The sequence below is a fragment of the Eptesicus fuscus genome, chromosome 5, assembly GCF_027574615.1.
Source record: "Eptesicus fuscus isolate TK198812 chromosome 5, DD_ASM_mEF_20220401, whole genome shotgun sequence".
Classification (NCBI taxonomy): domain Eukaryota; kingdom Metazoa; phylum Chordata; class Mammalia; order Chiroptera; family Vespertilionidae; genus Eptesicus; species Eptesicus fuscus.
Window position 1 is genome coordinate 6,117,195 of NC_072477.1, and position 23,893 is coordinate 6,141,087.

The 23,893-nt window shown below is 51.2% G+C and overlaps 1 protein-coding gene across 3 annotated transcripts in view; it reads left to right on the top strand.

Moving 5' to 3' along the window:
* Nucleotides 1-69: 69 nt before the first annotated feature.
* The window catches only part of WDR25 (WD repeat domain 25), a 148,000-nt gene continuing 124,176 nt past the window's right edge, over nucleotides 70-23,893 (top strand). The window contains exons 1-3 of one of the 3 annotated variants that reach the window (XM_054715778.1): nucleotides 70-91; nucleotides 2,829-2,875; nucleotides 3,140-3,980. In XM_054715778.1, coding sequence (XP_054571753.1) covers nucleotides 3,180-3,980 — 801 coding nt within the window. In that variant the 5' untranslated portion in view covers nucleotides 70-91; nucleotides 2,829-2,875; nucleotides 3,140-3,179. Of the gene's footprint in view, nucleotides 101-2,113; nucleotides 2,233-2,828; nucleotides 2,876-3,139; nucleotides 3,981-23,893 lie in introns of those variants that run through there. The other 2 variants (XM_054715777.1, XM_028130040.2) reach the window with 2 other exon arrangements.

Consider the following 23,893-nt stretch of genomic DNA (forward strand, 5'->3'; position numbering starts at 1 on the left):
TGCCTCGGCGCTGGCGGAACACGACTGGGGGGCGGAGTGCAGGTAGGACCAGCTCCGGTAGGACGGGCTCCGGGAGAACCGAGCGCTTCCGGTGTGTGTGGTGAGCGGCGGGCCTGGGGCGGGAGGGTGCTGCACCCGGCCGCGGCGCGAGCCCTCCGCGCCCCTTACCGCGGACCTTTCGCCGCCGCTCTCCTCCGCTTCATCTCAGGCTCCTTCCGAACGCGCCGCGCTCGGCATCACCCTTACCTCTCGCTCTTGACAGCTCGGCTAACTCCTGTTCATTCTTCAAAACCCACCTCTGGTCGTATCTTGCTTCTTATCTTCGTTAGTCTGTGGCCTCCGGCATAGGATCCGTGTTTCGTGTTTAATCTCTGGCCACGTCAGACCCAACAGAAAGCTCGGCACAGAGTGGGCAGTCAGGAAATGTTTGTTGAATGAGAAGATCCTATTTCTTTACTTTCTCTGTGACCCCTCCCATCAGGTGCTGGGGATCAAACAGTGAACAAAACACGAAAACTCCTGTCAGGCCGGTGAGGGTCATTGCCACTACCTCGTTTCTCCCGTGACCTTTCCTTTTCTTCTAGCCGTACCTCTTCCTCTTTGTTTAATCACCCCGTCTTTCCATGAAAAATTTTCCTCCCCACCCTTTTGCCTTAGAAACATAAAAACATTCTCCTAAAATTTGTTTGTCCCCCCTGGCTCCCCATTTTTGCCTGTTTTCTCTGAGTCATCTTGGTTCCCTTCTCTCTGACCCCATTTGATTGGATTTATTGCATCTCACCATCTGCTCCCTGACCTCCTCGGAGCATTATTCAGATGTCACCTGTCCCAAGCCTGCCTCAACCTCCCTCAATGAAACCCCAAACCCACTGCCACCTCTATTCTCCTCTCTCTTTTACTTCTCTCCTTATGATTTCTCACCACCGGACATCCCCCATTTCAGTGATCATGATCTGTTTCTCCCCACTGGCATGTGAGCATGGGGAGTGCAGGGCATAGTGTGGGGTGCCTAGTGTGGGGTGCCTAGTGTGGGGCTTGGCAAGTAGCCCGTTCTCCATCAGTGTTTACTGAATGAATGAAAGGTACGTGATAGTATTGGCATCCCTGTCTTCCACCCTCCTGCCTTCATTCCATCCTTCTGCCTTGCCTTGTTAGGAAGCGGGGCTAGGGGGCCCCAATCCCACTCCTCTCTGATCTTTTGCTGTAGACCTCGTCTTTAATTCTGGCCGTGGGCTTCTGTGAGGGAACCACTGTGGAGGGCTGGGCGGGGAAGAATCCATCCTAATGGCCAAGCACAGGCGCCCTGCCCTGGTTGTGGGAGCCTGGTGGGTTCCCTTTGACAGGAAGGAATGGGACGCTGTGCACAGGAGTTGAGATGTCTGATCAGGATGGGCCTCAGGATCAAGATGGGTATTTAGAGAACAGAAGTGCCAACTCATCCACAGTGCTCAGTTTCATTAGTGTATAGTAAGTCCACTACGTTATATTCGTTCCATTTGAGATGGGCTGGCCTGTTTTAGAGGTTGTTTTTTTTTAGACGATGGCTTTGTGTGTGGATTAGGCTACAGGCGAGAGTGGGATTTCGGGAGGAGACAGATGACCTAGCTTGTTTGGGGTGAATGGCATCCTTTGGGGGAAAGGCGTGGAAGGGGTGGGGTGTTTGATTCCGGGGGACGTGTGGAATCCCTCTCTAGGGGAGGACAGGCTGTCTGGAATGGCTTGACTGATGACCCAGAGGGACTCCTCTGGCGCCGACTTAACCACGCACAGGGGAGGAGGAGTTCAGCGTGGTTCATTAAGGAGGGAGGGCACACTGGGCTTTGTCAGAAAGTTGGTCCTTGCTTAAGTTTTCCATGCTGCTCCACCGCGCCCTCTGCTGTCCGAGACGGGGCGTTTCCAGCATCCTTGTTTTCCTCTCGAGGCTGGTTCATGTTAACAGCACAGAACTGAACTCCAGATGGAATACTTCTTTCTAGAAACTAATTGGTAACCGTTTCGTCATGTATGATGGTTCAGGATTTCAGGAAAATCTTTTTTAGGAAGGGGAAACTCCCTGCTGTGTGAGTCTGTGTGTTGGAGTGAAACTGGCAGATTTGGATGACACCCTCCGGCACCCCCTCCTTGGCCTGTGGGTCTGTCCCTCCAACTGGCTTAGAGTGGAGATGGGATATCTGGGGGAGAGCGTTCCAGAGAGAATACAAGGAAGGACTGGAGCCCAGACAGAGGGCAAAGGTGAGGGTAGCACGCTTTCCCCACCTGGTGGATCTTCCCGTTTCAGGGTCTTCAGACCTTACCTCATCCCTGTTGATGAGTGAATGGCTAAGAAGCTGCAGGCCCTTTATACATCTGTCTTTGCAAACATATGCAGGTATTTGTGTAGGATGCAGTTCTATCGTGGGGACACTGCAGTAAAAACAATATCTGTTTCAATTTGTAATACTCGTAGGTACTCCCCAAATTGCCCTTCCAAAGATTTCTTTATTTTTAAAATTATTATGATGTTCACATTTTTAATTTTTATTAAGATACCATTGACATATAACATTGTGCAAGTTTAAGGAATACACGTGTTGATTTGGTACATTAATGTATTGCAATATGAGTACCACCATAGCATTAACTAACAACTCTATCACACCCCATAATTATCCTTTCTTTTTTTTTTGTGGTGGAAAGGTTACCAGCATCTGGGTCATTTGGCTGGCACTTCCTGGTTCCTCCTCCTTTTTTTCTTTTGTATTGAATTTATTGGGGTGACATTGGTTAATAAGTTTATATAGTTTCAGGTATACATTCTATAATACATCGTCTGTATATTGCACCAACAGGCATCTTTCAAGTCCCGAGACTTCCTGTCCAGGCATCGTGTCTACAGGTACTTGGGTCCTATTTTATGTCTTTCAATAAAGCTTTTGCTTTCTTCATGTAGGTCTTGCTAATTTTGGGGAGGGGGTTAAATTTATTCCCATATTTCCATAGGAAAATGACCCCTTCTAATTAATTATGCCCTCATGCTTTCTGTGTTTATTCTTACGTTTCTTTCTGTCTTAGATTTGCTAGATGGCATGTTTTCTTTTAACTTCGCATGGTGGTAACTGTTCTTCCATGCACGTTTGCTGACACCTGATTTTGGTCTTAGGTAGTTTGCCCTCGGAGGACAGCAGGAAACGGTGTCTTCAATGGCTTCGTTGGTGGCTTATGATGACTCGGACTCCGAGGCTGAGAGCGAGCCTGCGGGAAGCGTGGATGCTGCTGGCCAGATGAGGGACTCCTGTGATATGGTCAAACCTCGTGGCCAGGATTTCGCATCGGGAGTCCTGGACGGGGCAGGAGGCACGCTGCCCACAAAGCACGGCTCCTGTGAAGACCCAGCCGACCAGCGTCTCCCACTGGCTCGGCTCTGGAGGAGCGACCCAGGATCTTGCCCCAGCCAGAGGCTCCAGTGGCCCAGGACAGAGCCCGAAGTCACCTTCCCCACAAGCGAGCCTCCTCGTCCTTCCCTGTGGACCAGCCATGCTCCCGCTGGCCACGTGCCCTGCGCAGCCGCCCGCTTTAAGCAGGTGAAACTCTCTTGGGGAACTTCCGACCCCCCTGAGCCATCTTTCTGTGCCCAACCCAAATCAGAGACCCCAGGGAAAAGTGGCGGCTCTCTTCAGAAGAAAAGGCGAGAGGACTGTATTGTACCCTACACCCCGAAAAGACTGAGACACTCGCAAGCATTAAGCACAGAAACAGGCAAGAACAAAGATGCGGAGGCCCGGGGTCCCTCTCTGTGCGCCCCGCGCCCTCTGTGCACGGCCCCCCACGTGTCCGAGTTCATCCAGCCGTACCTGGGCACCCCGTATAAGGAAACCCAGATTTCCCAGAGGGTGCTCTTCCACCTGAGAGGCCACAAGGGCCCCGTCAGCAGCATCCAGTGGTGCCCCGTCTTTTCAAAGAGCCACATGTTCCTCTCAGCTTCTCTGGATAAAACCTTCAAGGTAAGATTTGAGCGGAGCTGCTCTTTGAGTTACTCTCAGGACTAAGCTGCTGGGATGTGTTATTCTTCAAAGCAGTGACGTGGGGGGTTACAGGCGGGACATTTCTTTTTGGGGACTTCTGTAGTTCTCTTTGATGCATTCAGGAGCGGGTTCTCGTGGGTCCATTCAGCCCAGTGCTTCCCTGGCACTGCCTTGCCAGGCGGCCACATGCTAGTCCTTATCCCTGCGGGGGCACTGAGGACATCCAGACACACTGGCATCCAGGGAGGATGCGGTTGCTGGGCGAGAGCAATCAGAGGGAGAAGAAAGCAGCCAGGGCCGAGCCCCGTGCACTCGGGACAGCTTCTGTGACTCCCGTGGAGTGCTGAGCGATGCCAGCTCTGTGCCAGGTGCTGTGCCAGATGCAGGGGGCGCAGAGGTAGACAGACCCGGTCCCTGGCTTCAGGGCACGCCCATTGTGGTAGGGGCTGCAGGTGCGTGGCGAGGCACCCAGAATCCTGGGCCCAGGGCTGTGAGGACCAGACCCCAGCCAGACCTCCAGCCGGATCCATAAGTGCTACAGGAACCCAGTGGGAGGGATGCTTCTAGCCTGGGAGGGCTTGTGAAGGCTTCAGAAGCAGGGGTGGTGCACTTGGTGAAGGGGGGGGGTGCGGGTGGAAGGGCATTCTGGGCTCTAAGCATGGAGGCCTTAAGGGGCCCGAGGCTGGGGAAGTAGGCAGGGGCCACACCAGGGAGGACTGTGGTGGCCTGTTAGAGACTTCCGGTTTTGTATTGTTATTTACTGATTTTAATGTATCCTGAAGCAATGCAGACTTGCAGTAAGCAAGCCCCAACGGCACAGGCGTATCGTGTGACAGGTGTGTCCCACCTGCCTGTAACCTGTCTCCAACCCCTCTGAGCTGTACTCGGTGTCCCTCCTCGCTCTCCTTGGCACCTAGCACAGCACTCATGTAGGAGGGGCCAAATAGATTTGAGCTGAAGCTTCCTGGAAAGAAAATGGCTTTGGTGTTGGGGTGACATGGCTTCGCATCCAGCTTTGCTGGGGAGCAGCGGGTCCGCTGGCCTGACCTGTGCCCTCCATCCGGCGTCGCATCTGGAAAGGGCATAATCGTACCCGTGTCTGTGATCATGTGGGAAAAACGCTCACAAAGCCCCTGGCACAGAGCTAGGTGCCCCATTGGTGCTCCATAAATGTCTCTTCTTCCCTCTGTTTTTCTCAGAGTTCTGGAACCAGCCTGTTCAGGACGCTGTATCTGCAAGTTCTGTTTTGAGCTTTTTCCCTAGGGAGGCACTTTCTGAAGTGAAGAGAGGAAGCCCGCCCACCGCAGACTCTGATGTGAGCCGAATCACTGGGGTCATTTTTAAGGGGCCAGTTTGAGTCCTGACCCGACTTGTCTGGGTTCTTTTCAGGCAAGGCTGGTAGAGTTATATGAGGCCATTGTCACGTGCTGGCTTCAATTTGGAGCCCAGGGGTTTACACGCAGGTCTTTGGCGCTCTTCCTGCGAGAAGGAGGCCCTGACGTCTGCTCAGAGGCTTCTGGCCTCCCGGCCTCCTGGTGTGCATTGTCACATGCTTGGGTCGGTCCCACAGTCCCGGGGCTTCTCGGCTCTCCTTCCTGAGAGTCTGTGCCCACGGAGGGGTCTGTGTGGGGTCTGTGTGTGGCCAGGCAGTGACTGGCAGGCCCCAGATGTGGTCTGGAGTTACAGTGATCTGGGCTCGGGGTTCATTGCCAACCTCCAGAGCTTTGTGACCTGGAGCAAGGCACTTAACCTCTCTGAGCCTGTTCCCACCTCAGTAGAACAAGCTTATGAATTGTGTGGCTGGGGCTTCTCAGGTGGGACAAATGCCCAGGTGCCATGTGTCTACAGCACCCAGTCCGACGCTGGGCGCATGGTGGAGTTTTGTGGAGGGTAGTGTGGTCACAGGCGGGCCACCTGAGGGGATGCAGGCAGCCCCTTCCTAGTATGTGGAGGGAGGGGCAGTTTGGCAGATGTTGACAGCCATCTGGAGGAGGAAGCGGGCTTGCCGGAGGTCTTGAGGGACTGCTAGATTGCCGTTCGCAGAGATGGATGGAGGGATGCAGAGGTGGCAGGTGTGTTATTACTACTCACCTGTCCAAGGGATGTTTGTCCTGACGGTGAGGAGCAGGCCTGGAGCCCAGTGGGGATCGGTCTGAACCTTATATCAGTGAGATCTCGGTGGGCCCTGCTTGGATCACTTTGGCCTGAAGTTTAGATTCTCTGGACAGAGGTCTCCATGATAATTTTCAGACAGAGAGCCTCTGAGTGAAACCTCTGATTTGGGGCGTTGTGTTTGTTCAGTTGTGTAGCGAGTGTTCGTGGAGTAGGTGAGTGTGCACTGGGGCTGTAGAAAGAGCCCCATGGACAGGACCATCGAGTAGTCAACTAGCTGTGACACCTCTTGACCAGAAGAGGGTGCACTTGGTCCAGCTTGGGAAGGCTGGTCAAGCCCAGGGGTGATTCACTGAGACCTGGGTCCAGGCCTTTTGCAGTGGGGCTGGGCTGGTCACAGTGGCTGTGCTGCCCTTCCGGAGGAGGTGGCATGTGCTGCTGGGCCTGGCAGCCTCCAGGGCGCCCTGTCCACTGCAGTGTTCGTCCCATGAGGAGGCTGTGGGAGTGGCATTGGAGGTGGCCCCAGGTGCAGAGCCGGGCTGAGTGACTCCTGATCCTCTTCTTATTGTGCTGTCCTGAAAATGAGGGCTTTTATAAGCCCCGGGTACAAGCTGTTAGCCAGGGTTCTCTCTGCTTTAAGATGCTTGAGTTTTCAAGACAGATGGGACTAGATGGGGACTAGGCGAGGCAGGTCTTGGCTGAGCCCTTGGATGTGCTGTGCCCTCAGGTTCCTGGGCAGGATGATGTAGAGGGTGGGCGGTGTGGTAGATCTTGGGGAACCTTGGGATCTGGTATATGATGGAGGGGGCATGGGAGGTATTTGGTGGGCACTGGGTGTGGAGTGGGGACAGGGCTGTGGGTGCAGGTAGGAGTCCTGGCTTGCTGCAGTCCAGTCCTGGGTGGAGAGCAGATGGTGGGTGCAGCAGGCAATGAGCACCCCCCACCTCAACTCTGCTCCCTTCCCTAGGGTGCCTTTCCCCTTGCCTTTGGTTAAAGTCTGCCAGAGTGCCTTCTTGCCCCCCACCCCATCCCCTCTGCCCCTGGATCAGGAAGGAGGGAAGAGTATGGAGGCTGGGGTCACAATACTTCACTTTGGATGCTCCCTGTGCCACTGGCTGTGTGATCTCTGGCAAGTTACTTAACTTCTCTGAGCTTCCACCGTGTATGTAAAGTGGAGCTAATTACACATGCCTTTCTGGGTTTTCGTAAAAAACAAATGACACTGGATATGAATTACGTAGTGTGGTGTCTGACACATAGTAGGCACTTCCTTTGTGCTCTTGTTCTTGCTCCAGGAATTTTCTCTCTTCCTTAGCATGCGGTGGTCCCATTCTACCTGCTTAGCCATGGAACCATATCTGCTACACCTTGTAGATTAAGCTACTTGAGCATGGGATCTGTGCCAGACTCATTTTTATATTCTCTGTAGCACCTGGCACAAAGTTTTGTACATGTTAAGTGGATTAGTAAAGATTAAAAAAATGGTTTTGGATTTTATTTCCAGCCTTTGGGAAAGGACTGTGCTTTAAGTGCACAAACCCCACTTTCCACCAGGGGGCACAGTGGGACTTAATATAAGCAGGTCTGCAAGCTTCTAGAATCTGGAAGAATCCTTGATTCAAGGTAACAGCTACTGAAATACGATTTTTTTTTTTTTCTGATCAGGAGAAAAACAACACAATCCATCTGATTAATCTAAAGAACGTGGAGTGCCAGTTCCTTCATCTCCTTAAAATGTAGCTTTGGAATTCATAAATTTCAATTGGGCACATTACAGTGGAAAGATACTTATTTTAATATGTTCTAAATGTTCTGTGAGCTGTAAAATATGCTCATATTAGTTTTGAAAAATTTACGGCTAGAGATATTAAGCAAAATAAAACAATGATTCATAACTCCCCACCGCTGCTCTGTTTTCATGTCAGCGACCCCTTCCTGCCCGCGTCTGTCGCGAGCATCTGTTCTCCGGAGCTGTGATCCCGGCCCCGAGACCCTTTTATGTACTCCTCTCATTTCCCCGTGTCCCCGTTTGGCTCAGCACGCTTGAATACCCACTGCACATAAAGGTGGCATTCAGACTCCGAGGCCCTTTTTGAAGGAAGCAGCAGCGACGTGACCTCCTTGAACCAACCTTATTGTCGGCCCGTGTACGGAGCCCCCTGCCAGGTGCCCGAGCCTTCCCGAAGGCATAGAGCGTGCTTCTTGCTTCTGTGTATAAAAACCTAGAGTTCTGAAACACAAAGGATTATAAGTAAAATGTATGAATTAGGTGTTGTTTATCTTTTTACACAATGATTTCTTCAGGGAATTCTTCCAATAACAAACTTCCTTAAAATGCTTAAATATAATTGATTTTGAGAAAGAGAGGAAGGAAGAGGGAGAGAGAGAGAGAAACACCCCCTCCTGGGGGTTGAGTCTGCAGCCCCAGCATGTGCCCTGACTGGGAATCAGATCCACAACCTTTTGGTGCACAAGATGATGCCCAACCCACTGAGCCACACCAGCCAGGGCTAAACTTCTCCTTTTTTGATCAATAATGTAATAGATGTTTACTGTGAGAAACAGGAAATACAGAAAATATGAAGCACAAAGGATAAAACAGACGTCATTGCTAGTCCTAACCCCGAGTGGGCCCCTCATTAACATCGGGGCCCTCCCTGGTCTGGAGGACCTAACTGTATGTTTACAGAATTGGGCTCACACTGCGTAGTGTGTACAGCTTGGATTTCACCCCTCACCCCCTATTTTCTGTACTGTTTGTAAGGGGCATTTTTCTATGTTAATAAAAAATTTCCCCAAACATACTTTTCTGACTGTCTCAAATTCCAAACTTTGCTAATTCCATGACATTTCCTATCATGTCCTGCTTTTGTTTTGAAAAGTCAGTCCTGCAGTGAACATGGCTATATGTAAATGTCTTTTTTTAAAATTAAGGAGCATATCCTGCTTGTATATGTAAATGTCGCAATGATAAAAGGATGTAAACATAAATTGGCATTAATTTGCAAAAAAAAAAAAAAAAGTCTTTTTTGCTGCCTTGATGCAGTTAAGATGGGTTTTAGCTAAGAAAGCCTTTGTGTGTGGCGAGTGGGACCTGAGTAGGTTGGCAAAACTTCCGTGTCATCGTCACATCAGACTCCTGGTTTCCTTCCATGTCTGCTGCTCGATAGCTGTGTGACTTCCGGAAAATCTCTTAGCCTCTCTGATCCCCTAGTTGCCTCATTTGAAAAATGGGGATCATGGCTACCTATTGGGGTTGTTGCTATGGAGAAGAAATGAGGTGATGTCTGTGTTGATCAGTTCAAAAACAGAGAAAAGACCAGTTAGAATCCTCCGCCTCTTACTGTGACCCTTGTTTTTTGTGAAGCTCTTGTAGTCTGTCTATAGATGCATAGTTTGTAAGAGTTTCAATGCCAGTGTTCCTGAGATAGATACTTCTAAAGATTTTGAAGTTTTTGGGGTTGTCTGTACCAAGCTACTTACCTACCTGCTCTGTTTTCACGAACTGCACACTTGGAAGGTAGGGTGGGAGGGCTGGGTCCATGCGTCCAGCCTGATCATGTTTAAATGTTGGCCGGTTCACACAGTGTTTTGTGTCGGAGGCTCCGGCAAGGAGGAGCGGTTTACACCTGAAGAACCCAGGAGAGCGAGATGTGTCCACCTCCCTCTGGCCGGGGAGGCACCAGATTCAGCCGGGCCCCTTCCCATGTGCGTCTGAAAGAAAGGACTTTGCTTTGGAGCCTGAACACCCCAGACGGGGTCTCACTGTGCTGCTTGTCAGCTCTGTGACCTCTGAGAGGCCTGAGGCCGGATCAGAGGCTGGGGAGGGCTCACTGTCCCCAAGCGCTTACCACCTGTGAGGCAAAGTCCCCAACACTCCCTCTTGTCTTCCCCACAGGCCTAGGAGGCAAGGGCTGGTCTCGCTTCTATCGTACAGAAGTGGACGTGGAGGCACAGAGGTGAAGGGATTTGTTCACAGTCACACAGCTGGCAGATGGCAAAGGCAGGGTGGGGAGCTGGCTGTCAGACTCCACAGCCGGAGCAAAGGGCTGCAAGACCCTCTGCTCCCCGCCTCTGAGAGTGGAATAAAGGATGAGAAAGCAAGTCCCCTCCCCCCAGCGGTGCCCAGCGCCGCCCCAGCATCAAGCCCCTGGGTTCTGTTGAGGGGCATACGGAGGAGGGATGATTTCTGTGGTGGCTCGGATTTACATTTTTATGTATTGCAGGGTCCCGGCAAATGTATCATTGTTAGCGTATTCTATTATATTAGGGTATCTTAGATGTGCTTTGTAGAAAAGTAATATATCTCACATTCAGAGACAAGAAATTTATGGATTCAAGTGCCAGAGTGAGGGTTATTTCAGTTTTGAAAGAATTATTCTTGACGGGTTTTGCAGAATGAGATGGAGAAATGATTTGATGTGTGGAGTGAAGAGATGGGGAGCATTATGCAGATGATGGGCAATTTATTCCAAGCACGAGACGAATCTATTGGAAGTGAGCGGTGCACAGCTGGGAGGAGGGCTGGGTTGTGGTGGTGGGCGTGTGGTAATTGGGGAGTGAGTGATTAACACGCATCAAGGGTAATTAGGCGAGCGAGGAGGGGATGGGTGGTGTGTGCCTGCGTGCGCCTGTGTGTGCGCAGAAAGCACCTGGTTCCATCTTCATTGGATGGGGGCCCAGAGAGGGAGGGACACTTGCCCGAGGGCGCACGGTGAGGGCAGGTGGCCGCGCGTTGCTGGGACCTTGTGTGGGAAGTGTGTGTGCGCCTCCCTCTCTGGGCTCCTCTCCCTTCAGTGCGTCCTCCCAGGCTCGGGAGTGAGGGCTCCAGGCTGCAGGACAGCAGGGCTGCGGAGCCTCCTCTTCGTGGGAAGTGAGGATTTCTGACACTCCTCTCCCCCATATGAAAGCTGTGAAGTTCCGAGGCCAACAAATGAGACGGTACCCACTTCTCATTTGCTGCCAGAGGGCCTTGCAAGCTCTCGCCTTCAAAACGGGCTGAAGGAGGCAGGAAAGGAAGCTGTGTTTTCCGCTCTTGGAAAACTTCACTGGGTTCTGTAGCCGGTGTAGCCAGGGCAGGGCGGCGTGCCTGCCAGCTGCGGACTGGGCGGGAACAGCCCCTGGGAAGGCGCAGACTCTGTCCTCAGGGGACCAGCCTCATCCAGCTCATCCCTTGTCATTAAGGAGAGAATAGAGCAATTTGGGAAAATGCTTTTAATGTAATTGAAAAATGCAGATTGCAAAATTGGCACACTTAGGCATGGAGACAGTCTAGTAAATTATTTCGCACTGCTTTTGAAGCTTGGACACAGCGGACTCTTAAAGGCGCCCACCTAGCGCCCAGTGATGGCTTTTTGTCCTTCTCTTTAAAAAGTGAGTTGTTTTAGATTTAACTTTGTTATCATGTAAGTGATAACATATTGGAAAAAAATGCACAACGCAAAAAACAACAAAGAAATGGCAGAGATGAAAAATGTTACCACACACTCTCCCCTCAGGGCCAATGACCGGGACCTTCCCAGGCCGCACTCCTAGTCTTTCTTCCCACGTGCATCTGGGTTTAACCAGAGCACAGGGACTTCGTTTTTGTAACCAGCGTTTCAAAATGGCAGGAAGGTGATTTCCCCCGATAATTGATAGTATTTTTACCCCTTAAAAGAAGGGGTGGCTGAGGTACTCCAGCCTCTAGATCTTTTCTCCTAGCTCCTGCTGTTTCTAGTCAGGCATCTGTCCCCTACGACGCACACTGAGGGACCCCATGCGTGGGGCAGTGGAGTGCGTGCAGGGGTGCAGGGACCAGAGCACTGAGGTGCAGGTGGGAGGTGCAAGTAAGTGAGACAGGGAGGGGCAATGGTGTCAGCCCAGGGTCCCTTGAAAGCCAACTTGCACATGGCCTTTCCTGGCGAGCTTCCTGAAGTCTCTTGACTCGAAGAGATGAAAGAGTGCATGCCTCCACCCCCCTCCGGAACACTGTGACCCCGGCCGGAACGCTTTGCCAGGTCCTGGAGCGGCTGCTTCCTTCCCATGATCAGGCTGCAGATGGGTGACACCCTGGGCTCTGTGCAAAGCTCTCGCATGGGCTGGGTGTCCCTGGGTTACACTTATAATTTAAAAAAAAAATATTTTCTCTCTATAGTTTTCTACCTATCTGCCTTTCTGTTTTATTTTTTTTCTGGGAAGTTTTCTCCACTTGTTCTTTCAATCTTTTTAAAATTTATTTTGTATCTCTGCTGTCATATACTTAAACTTTTGTACTGAAATACAACATAGATTCAGAAAAGCATTCTATCATGTTTTTACATCCCAAGGGCTGTTTCTTGTTTTCTGAATATTCCTTTTTAAAAAATATAGTATATTTGTTTATTACATATTTATAAGGTCTTCTCTTAGCTGTCTGAGTTATTCGAAAGTTTTCCTGTGTTTTCTGAAATGTTTGTCTCTTTTCTATTCCTTTTGTCTTTTTTGCTTTGGTGTCCGTTTCATGTTAGAGATTTGCTGCTGCTTATTCTGATTCAGGAGGGAGGCCTGAAAAAGCTGACGTGACCCGGGGCTCTGCCTGTGTAGTGTGTGTGTGTGTGTGTGTGTGTGTGTGTGTGTTGTGGGTTGGGGGTTGGGGGTGGGAGAGAGGATGGAGGGGGGCTTGTTGTCCAGGGTGATGAGAGGGGAAGCTAGTGTCACCGCAGGACCCCCAGATGTGAAATTGGTATTTTCTCTTGCTGCCCAGTGTCCCTGGGAGGAATCTTCACCCCCTGCTGAACGCTGCCTGCTCCTGGCCTCAGAGCGGGGAAGAGGGCTGGGTGTGCTCGATGCCGCCTTCACTCTGTGCGGAGTCTCACTCCCGGCCGCTGCACATCTTCCCTGCCTGTGCACAGACCCACTGCGCTGCTTCCAGCGCCTGCGCAGCCCCCCGTTATGGCACACGCCATCAGTTGTGTGTAAATGTGCCCGTGTCTTCTTGTCCTTGACCAGCCAAATTAGGACTTTTTAAATGTTTGCTCACCTAACGGTATCTTGTTTGAGAACCAAACGAGTTCGTTTACGGGCAGCTCTTTCAGAAACCAGCCCGGCACCTGCTTAATGCTAAGTAAGTGTTTGTGGTCGTGGTTCTCATCCATTAATCCCCTGTAGTCTCCTCTGGGCAATTTACATGCTAATTTACATGCTATTGGCCTGTCGTCATACACGTTCCGCCCGTGTGTATGTCATTGTTGTTTTTATTTTTTTTTTTTTACGGAGAAAATCAAATTAAATTTTTTTTTTTTTTTTGTGGTCGAGTCTATGGACCTTTCCCTCTGTGATTGTCCCGTGGCTTTAGCAATGAATCATCCTACCGCATCCCGGGATGTGATAGTCAGCTGTGTTTGACCTTCCTCTAGCCGTGATTAGCTTGAGCCAGTTTTAATTCTCATCTCTTCCAGATTGTGCGTGGGTCGGGCCCGTGTGCACCGTGGTGAGTGTGCGCCAGGTGCCAGGCATCCAGCGAGATCAGATCAGCCCAGGGGGGAGCAGCCCTGCTTTGACGCCCCCTCCCCTCCCCCGAGGCTGGCTGCTAATGATTTCAAATGACTTTCTTCTCTCCCAGCTTATCCTGCAGGGCGCGGTAAGCCTCGGCTCCCCAGACCTTCCCTCCAAACAGAAATGTCGTTTTTGGCCACAGAAACAATACAGAGACACCGTGGAAAAGCAGGGAGGTATTAAGAAAAGAATTGCCCATCATCTCTCCACCCAGAGGCAATGGCTATAGACTTCTTGGTATATTTCCATTCAATCTTTACAAAATAAAAAATTCAACATAGTTGAGTTCCAACCGTACATATAATTTTAAATCCGCCCCCACGACAGCAGCCGTTTTTAATGCTGTAATTTATTGCCGTGGTTTCCAGTGTGGTCTGCAAGGCCCTGGGGTCCTCCAGCCCCTTTCATGAGGTCTGTGGGTGAAAATGATTTTCATAATGGTACCTAGAAGTTATTTGCCCTTTTCACTCTCATTCTCTCAGGAGCGCACATGGAGTTTTCCAGAGGCTACGGGCCGTGTGCTGTTGCAATAGATTAAATACAGAAACGGCCACGAGAACCCAGCTGTCTTGTATTAAGCCAGCCATTTAAAAAAAACGTAAACAGTGCCTTCTCACTAATTTTCCCTGTCTTGGACAATACACTTATATTTCATCAGAAATGTTATGTTAACACATAATGGGTTAATTATTGTTCCTTTTACATAAATTACTATTTTAAATGCCTCGGTCTTAATATGCTAACCATGGAGCTATCCCCCACATAAACAGCAGCTGTTTGGAGTCCTCATTAACTTTAGACAGCATAAAAGAGGCCAGAGGTTTGAGGACCATGGTTTTATTTCCATCTGTAATTTCATTTTGGGGAGGATGTATGTATTAATAAAAACAAATGGTCACATTCGGTGCTGGTGGCTGTGGGTAGGTTCAGCCCAGCTTTGTCACTACCTCCTCCTGTTTGGTTAGATTTCCAAACTATGCGACCAAAACACGACCCTTCCTCAGCCCCCGCCTCTTCTCCCTGCCTTCCCTCTACCCTTTGTGAAGACGATTTTACAGCAACGATGACACACAAAAAAAAAATAAAAAAAATCTCCCAACTCCAACAGACACTAAAACGATGATTATCCTTTTAACACCCGCCCATCCGTTTCTGGTCCATATGGGCTGGTGCTCTCGCAGAGCGCACACAGTTCCGACACCCGCCTGGCCCACTTAACACGCCCTCCCAGCCTCCACAGCGCTGGAGGGCCGTCAATTCCCGGCTCCGCGGTGCTCTATCGAGTTGATTAACCGTAATTTACTTAGCAGTCCTTGGACACTTAGGTGGGTTCTAATTTTTGCTATTATAGATAATGCTGAAGTAGTTATCTCCATGCAAGACACCCTTTTCTGTTGGATTATTTCTATCAGATTGATTCCCAGGAGTGGACTGCTGGGTCAAAGGGTTGTACATTTTCATGCGTTCGGATCCGTCTCCTGTCAGATTGCTTTCCAAAAGGATTATACCAATTTGTACCGCCACTGCAGAGCCCGAGTAATAACCAACTATTTTGCTTAACTATCATGCCTAGAATTTTCCCTCCGAGCCTCAAGGGAGCAGAGGCCCTTATCTAAGTGAGTGTGATCTATAATTATTTAGACTAACACCAAAATTGCTTTCAGAACATTGTAACCTGCTGAGTTTAGAATTCTAATTCGCACACAAGCTAGCATTAAAAGTTTCACAAGCAGCAATCTCTCTCTCCTACTCACAGTGTGTTTACACAGCCCCGACAACTCGAGAGAGAAATTAAGAGCTTTTATAAACAAAAGTGGTCTCTTCCTGAACTACTTGGAGTGTTATTTTAAAAGGTACAAAAACACAAATTAAAACCCACTTTCATTGTAACCTTTCGTTAGAAAAGTTGTTTGTTTTTGTCCTGCTCTCTTTTCATGTTTTCATCTCTCATGCAAGTGTGTTCTAAAATGGCTTAGTTCCTTGGAGACTTGCCATGGTGCTGTTGGCGGGAAGGGGACAGGCGGGGAGCAGGGCGGTTGTCCTCAGGTGCCGGGGAAGTGGAGAGGCACTGGGGTGGGGGGTGTGTGTGTGAGGAGGAACTTTCCAGCACCCAGACCTGGTCAGCTTGGGGAGTGGATTCTGGGCAAAGGGGGTGAGGATGGGGAGGTTCAGTGTGGTGGGCTGGGCGGTGGAGGAAGCCTGGGTCAGGGACACCAAGGCCCCTTCCGGAAAGGTGTGTGCTGCTCTGGACAGAGCCCCGAACTTGGCCCTGAAATGCGGCGTCCCGGGCCCCGGAGCCCAGCGCCGTGCTGGGCGCACTGAGTATTCAGAACGAGGAAGGGACGTCCCTCCCTGATTTCTCATCCGTGAAATCATCCCCTCTCAGGTCTGCGGGACTCAGACGGGTGAGGTGATGAAACCGCTCTGTAAACTGTAAAGCCCTAACAAATGGAGGTATTATCAAGAACTCCAAGCCCGGGTTTACTCTGTAATTGCCTCCTAAGCCGCACTCTTAAGCTTGGAGCCTTGCAATCCAATTTGCCTTCGGTCGCCTCGATTCCCTGAACAAGTCATCCGATGAGCGCCACGGCGCCCCGGGCCCCTCAGGCCCACTCTCCTGGGTGCGCTCCCCATTGCCGGCTCAGCAGCTGCGTGGCTGCTGTGGTGCTGCTGTGGCACATCGGCTGCTGTGGTACTGCTGTGGCACATCGGCTGCTGTGGCAGAGGGCTGGACCGGGGACGCGCAGCTCTCTGGGCTGGCCGCTGTGTGGCCAGAGAATCCCTGGGGCCTGTTTCCGGACCTCTGTCTGTGGTGTGGGCAGCCAGGGCCTCCGAGGGCGCCCAGTGCCCAGACCTGTGAGAGGAGACCTGGTCTCTCCACTTCTTTCTTCCTTTGGTCATTTGTTTGTCCAGCCATTGACTAAATGCTGGCTGCATGGGCCCTGGGACCAGAGGGGACCACACACACCCATGCTGGCAAGAAAGTTAATGGGGGACAGGCCTGAAAACATGCTAGTGTGGCAATGTGTCGGCCCTTCAGGGGACTCCTGTGTTGGGGACGTGTGTACAGAGGGGAGTGGGGGTAGGTCTCTGGGAGTAGAGGGCAGGGCAGGCTGAAGGGAAGGGGGAGGCCAAGCTGGGTCTTGGAAGATGAGACCAGCAGCCAGTGAGTGGCTGACCCAGTGCCACAGGGAGGGGGAAGGAGGGTCCAGTGAGGGGAGCCCAGCGGGGCCTGTTGTGGGCTTTCGGCCTGGATCGTCCGGGCAGGAGGCTGGCTGCTGCTTCCTGTGCTGTGCTGGGTCGGGCTCACACCGGTGTTACACCCACACCGGTGTCACTACACCCACACCGGTGTCACCACACCCACACCGGTGTCACCACACCCACACCGGTGTCACCACACCCACACCGGTGTCACCACACCCACACCGGTGTCACTACACCCACACCAGTGGGGCATAGGGCAGTCAGCTGACCTCAGGAGTCCCTCTACGGGGCTCAAGCCTGGCCCCCACACTTTCTAACTGTGTAGCTTTGGGAAAGTTAGAGAATTATTGGGACCTTAATTTTCCCATCAGTAAAGTGGGGATAGCAATAGCATCCACCTCAGTCTTCTGAGGATTAAACAAGAAAACCCATGGAAAACTCTTAGGAGAGTACCAGGCACATAGCAGGCACACCATAATGCTGACTGGCAGCATCACCAGCCTTGTGCCCATTTTACAGATGAGAAAACTGAGGATCAGAGAGGGGCACTGAAGGACATGGAACTCCTAAGCACAGAGCTGTCATTGTTCTGTATTCTGGGCTGTTCTTTGTTACTTCCTGCTTGGGAACGCCAGAAAGTAGTCATGTGAGTGTAGGCAAGGTCCTTAATCTTTTTGAGCCTTAATTGGTTCATCTGTGAAATGGGAAGAACCATCATGTAAGTTCCATGATGATCGGGAATTTTTCTTCCCTTGTTCCTGGATGAAAGTGGAACACATAGTAGGTGCTTAACCAACACCTGTGAATGGGTGAATAACACCTGCCCCGGCTACCCAACTTCCGGCTTCCTTGAACCTCAGGTGTATGGAGAACCTTGGGGGCGGTCTTGTCCACCCGCCTGGACCCCTGTCTACCCAGGTCTAATATGTGCAGGGAATGTCCCCATGGGGAGCCAGGCTCTGGCAAGGGTTTGGAAGACGGAGCCGGGAACTAAATCAAAGCCACGATTGTTCGGCATCTGCTGAAATATTTGTCTTTACGCTCCTAGGTAATGGGCTCAGGCTGATGCTTGTAGCTTGTGCGTTTATTTATTATTTATTTATAAATCATGGACCCAGGGAGGATTTGATGAGACTTACAATAAAATATATGAATACAGGGCAGCTGTTAAAACTAAGCAGACCGTGAAAAGCCACCCTGAAGGAAAAGGAGGCACAACGACTCGAGTTCTGCACCAACCACTGTCCCAGGGCTGGCAGGGCACGGGGGATGGGGTGCCCAGGTCTGGTTGCCCAGGCAAAGCCAGCAGAGTGGTCTGGTGTGGGGACTGGGCTGGCAGGATGGCAGTGCTCAAGAAAGGTAGTTTCTTCCTGGGCTGGGTCTTCGCTGCCTGGGGATGAGGTCGGGGTCACAGATCGGGGTCACAGTGGAGGCCTGGGGGCATTTCTGTAGAGGTCACCCGTAGGCGTGCACGCGTGCTCCCTGGGGCAGGGCTGCGGCAGGCTTGTGGGTCCCAGCCCGACTGCCTGGGCTGCTCCTCACGTCTCTGCCCCTCGGCTTCCCTCCTGCTAAGTGGCGACAATAACACTCAGCTCACAGAGCCATTGTGAGGTTACAGATGCTGGTGTTTGGCTGTGACCTGGCACTTGGGAGTGCAGTTGTGAATCTGACCTGTGTGGGCTGTGATCCTGTGGTTTATGTCGTCCTGGGCGGACAGGTCAGGCCCTTCACTCCAGCCCACGAGTGGAGAGGAGGTGTCGCTGGAGGGGCTGGCTGGGGAGGTGCCCCTGCCCGCCCTGGGCACTGTCCACCCTGACCCCGTGCCCGCTGAGCGCGGCCTGTTCGTTATTGCTGAAAAACACTTAGAGAGTTTGAAGGGAAGGGAACATACTTTTTAATTATTTCTCTGCTTGTCTCCAGCAGTCCTGTTGTCAAGGAAACCAGAACCTTTGAAAAGCTTTTCAGCTTCCCGGTCGGAAGAGGATACTTGTGCCGGGCTTCTGTTGTCTGTGGAAATGGACCTGTCGGGCTGTAACAGAGCCCGTTTCTTTTAAAAGGGCCGGCTTCGTTCACTTCTCACAAATAGAATCCTTTTGACCTTTTAACAGAAGATGGGAGGTTGTTGCTGTTATTTTCTCTTCTAAAAGAACTGCCGGCATTGTTGACTCATAGTATTTAATTCACTCAGTGTGTGTTGCAGGACAGGGTGCTGGGGGTGGGAGTGGGCTACTGAGATGAATAGGCCGTCTCACCCTTCCCTTCAGGACACCTGGCCTCTTTGGCACAAAGGCCGGTAGACAGACACGTCCAGTGCAGCACCAGGACCGCCCTGGGGCGGCGGCGGAGAAAATGCTAGGGGCACAGAGGCAGCCGGGGAGGGGCAGTGTCCGTGAGAGTCACCGGGGGGTCTCAGGGAACAGGTAGAAATTGTTCAGCAGCCAAGGAATGGAAGGGCATTCCAGGAGAAGGCACAGACTGTGCAGGCCGGAAGGCGAGGAGGAGCAGGCTGCTAGCAGTAGTCTGCAAGGCTGTTAGGTGAGGCGATGGGGTGGGATACATAGAGCAAGTGGAGGGACACTGCCTGGAGCAGACCCAGGAGGCAGGGGTCAGCGTGTGGGTGGGAAGAGGGCGGAAAGGCGTGCTCGGCACAGCTGCTCCGTATCCCTGCTCCATGTTGCACGGAGGCACATCACTGCTCACAGCCCGGCTTCCGAGGGAAGGGCTGCTGCTAACACGCTTTGAGTTTAATAATTCACTTTTGCTGCAGGAGTTCAGCTTCCACGGTAATGTCTCAGCCAGGATTGCAATAAAACTTTACGATAGTTAAACCCTATCAAGGGCATTGGCTTTATATGAAAAAGATAAATCATTGTTACAAACACAAGGAGTCTTATTTTTAAACAGCCCTTGTTCTTTTTTTTTTAAACTTTAAAAAATGATTTTAGATTTATAGAAGAGTTGTAAAAGTAATCCAGAGAATTCCTATGTACCCATCACCCAGCGACCCTCATGTTAACATATAACCTGCTGCCTTCGCCCTCGTCACCGCTGAGAAATGACAGCAGCACGGCTCTGTCAGCTATGGGCTCTGTTTGGACTTCACCCGTTTCCCCACTAACGGCCCTTTTCTTTTTCAGGATCCAATCCAGGGTCCCATGTAGCATGCAGAGCGCTTATGATTTTTGTTGATGATTTGTTATTTTCTTGGGGTGCGGGACAGGGAAGGGACTGAATCCTGACCTGGCCCTTAATCTGAGTTCCCTGTGCTGAGTCACCTCCACCACACCGCCACGGTCCCTGGCCAAGCTCAGATTCAACACCTTTTGGTTTTCAGGACCTGTTTCCTTGTTGCATCGTGAGCAGGACCAGCAGAAGGTTTGCATGTTAATGAGGCTTCCCGAGAGACCTCTGATTTATCAAGTGCCAATTGTTCCTCTCCGAACGGTTGCTGCTTAGTGATAACGGGGCTCTGGGTCCATTTCGTTCCTTTTTTTTTTTTTCTTTCTTTCCTTCCCTTTTTCTTTTTTCCTTCTGGATTTAACCCAGCTGGACCTTTGGGCTAATGTTGACATTAGTGAGAGTTTCTAGGCGGAACCTCTCACCACATTGACGTTTTTACACAGCTTTCCTGCGGTTTATCGGATAATTGAGTGTCTCGAGGCAGTAACTGAGAGTACTGCATTTAATGAGAGAAACTAGAACATTCTTTGCATTCAGACAGATGCACAGCTGTGGTGACCGTCCCTGACAGAAGTCTCTGCTGATGTCTCCTGCCTTGCCCTCCCTCCCTCCTCGCACACTCCTCCCCTGCCTCTCCCCTTCCTCGCATCTTTTTCTTCACTGTTTTCCATCTGCTGTCCTCGGCCTCCTGGCCCTCCTCCCCCATCCTGTCCCCGCCTGACTTCTCTGCTCTCCTCCTCCCTCTTCTCATCCTCACTCCCTCCCCCCAGTTTCAGTCCTTTCTCTGTGACAGGCCAGGGAAGCTGTTGCCACGGAAACAAAAGCCCGGCAGAAGCGCCTCTGCTTTCAGGGTGTTTCTAAGATGATGACGCAGATCATGTTGAGTTCTAGAATCATCTAAGCCCTGGCCCCTGGCCTCTCGCGTCCCTTCATTTTCCAAAGGCCAGCCTAGTGGCACAGCTCATCATTCTGTCCACCACACAGTCATTTTTTATGTGGGAACCTCAGGATCTGAGAAACCCACTTCTCCCGTTGCTCCAGGACTGGTTGCAACTGTGGGAGAGAAAGGCAGCTGAATGTCCTGACATTAAGGGAGGGAAAACGCACGGGGAGGGGCGGGGCTGCATGGGGAGGGGGCTCACCTCAGTCGGGCGCCTGGGCTGGAGATGGGGAAAGAAGTATAGCTGGGGCCTTGGAAAGTCTTCACACATTTCGTTTCACTCAACAGATGTCCAATGAGGACTTGCACCTGCCCTGGGGGAGTCCCGGCTGAGGGGAGCAGAGCTGGGGGTGCATGGTATCCCCCTTGATATTTGTCACAGCAATCCCCGAACTCCAACTCTGTCAGTTCTGCGGAACAACCCGCATTAGGTAGACATAGGGGTCCCCTCAAAGGGCTGCTGGCTTCTGCGCCTCCGTGGAGCTGGTCCAGAGTGGGCGCAGCGTGGCTTCTTCCTGTTTGTTGGGGGGGCCTGACTTTGCTCTGCTTGTTGGCATTAGCCGGGATCTGGAGTTTTGCCCTTCAGCAAACACCAGCTAAGAGCGCAGCAGGGGAGAGTCCATTCATGGGGTATATTTAAGTCTGTGCTTATTCCCAAAGGTAACTTCGCTTCATAACCTTAAGCTTTTATTCCTATGCTTATGGGTATCCTGGCTCCGGGGTGTAAAAATAAGACTTCTGAACTCCAAACATTGTGGCAATGCAAAAACATTTTCATTAACAGAGGGTGTGATGAAAAGGGAAAGGCGCGCTCCGTCTGCGCCTAAGTGGCCCTGCACGCGGGTCTTTTTATTTTCAATATCATTTCGAGCTTATTTAAATATCGCCCCTTCAGCAGTGAATTTTAAAGGACGGCAGCTCTGGAGTGTGAATAACTGCTCAGCTACCCACAGTATTTCTAGCGAGTTGCTCTGACTTAAGTTGATAATGGACTCCACACAGCAGTCACTAATGGATGGTAATGTGGAGTGTTTTTGTTATTATTGTTTTCATTTGAGAAGAAAGGTTTGAAATTAGCATAGTAAATCTCTATGGGCTCTTTACAAATAAAAGAATATTCACGTTAAAAACAACTTTCAGGAAAGATGTATGGTAATGAATAAAACATCAGTGAGTGAAAATAAGCGTGTTTAATTATTCAAGTAGAAGTAGTAATTTAAACTAATTATTGCTTGCGGATTTCATAATTCAGTTTTTGTCTCGCAATAATATTTCCTCTGGGCCTCCGGGGCGTGTTGGCGGCTGCTCGGGTTCCTGAGCAGGAGGGGGCTGTCCCTCCCGGTGGCCACAACCTCTGCCCCACCTGGGGGAGCAGTGTCCCTGCTACTGTGGCCTCCTGGTGGCTTCAGTCCCACATGGCACCCTTGCTTATCATCTTCTTGCTTATCACCTTTTCTGGTCACTTCCAGAGTCCCAGACCACTGCCCACGAGTTCTAAGTGTCAGGGGGCAGGACCCCTCGCTCTGCCGTGTCCTTGGCTTCCCTGCCCTTCTCAGAGCCCTGTCCTCACAAGACAAGTCCTTGCCCTTCCCTGCTGCCCCGAGTTCTGTCTCCTCTGGGTGGCCCTCCCTCCTCCCTTAGGGAACTGACCACTTCTTTCTCCCCATGGCTTTGTACAGGCAGGTTCTTGTGGTCCTTTCAAAAAAATCGTTTAAATTCTCTTTCTCGGCTTTTCATGTTTTTATTTTAACAGAAAAACACGATTATTTAGAGGACTGGAAAGTGCTGGATACTGTAGGGAGCAGGGATGATTCACCACCGGAAGCAGCCCTCTCTGCCCCAGCTCAGCTCTCCTCGGCATGTGGCCCTGCCGCCTGCTCTGGAATTCTTGGGTGTCCTTTCCCACCGCCTCTGGGAGGGGCTCCAGCACCTTCTTCCCCGGACTTCCTGGGCCATGACTGGCACTCTAGGTGCCACTGAAGAAGCAGTAACTGCTGAAAAGTACTTCTGCGCAATCGTGCGAGGCTTTTAAAACGCAGTTATTACCGCGGCTCCATGAATGCCTGTGCTGGCACGAGGGTTTCCGAGCCCCTCTTCATCGCACAAGTGCTGCCTGGAACAGGTCTCGGTGATTTAGGTGAATTATTATGCTACCCTCAGAATGTAAAGGGAAAGCTTTCTATTTGTACCTTCTTCTTCCCAAGTGCCCTCTGTCAAAGGCAGTGACAGCCGCTCTCCTGACACCTGACAGCTATCATTGCCTGGAATAATCACACCCATCCATCTCCTGCCCAGGCGCTCTCCATCATCACGTCAGGACCTTTACTTAAGACCCCCCCCCCTTCCTTTGTTATTACTTTTCCCTAAAAAAAACAACCCTCTGACTTTACAGACATGATCTGGGCAAGCGAGAGACTTATTTCTTTGCGATGATATTATTGTGGACAGGGACAAGACAGGTGGGCCATGGGGGCGGGAGAGAATGGTGAGCTGGCTAGCGGGGCCCGAGTCCAGGTGTGGGCCTGCTGCTCACCAGCTGAGACCCTGAGCAAGTCTGCCAGCTCCGGCTTTGGTTTCTAGTTTGGAAAACACGAAGCGTTGACTATTATCTCCCAAGAAGCCCTTTTAAGCCGAGTGGTTCTGTGATCTCCAAACTTTAGCCAGATGAGCTAATGGGAGGGTTCCAGGTGGCCCCCATTCCTCCTGACATGAGCTTGCCCAGTTCTGAGGGGGTTTTCTCTATGTGACCTCCAGAATTCCTGACGCTCTGAGGCCGCTGTGGAGCAGAGTGGGGGGATGAATCCCAGGCAGGGCGTTGGGGAGACCCGCTGGGAGGACACCCTAAGTAGGAATTCCTTGCTGAGGAATTGATGGCCGAGTTTCACCACATTTGTGAATCTGCCTGGCCTCCCTCAGGGCTTCCACCTCCAAAGTGCCC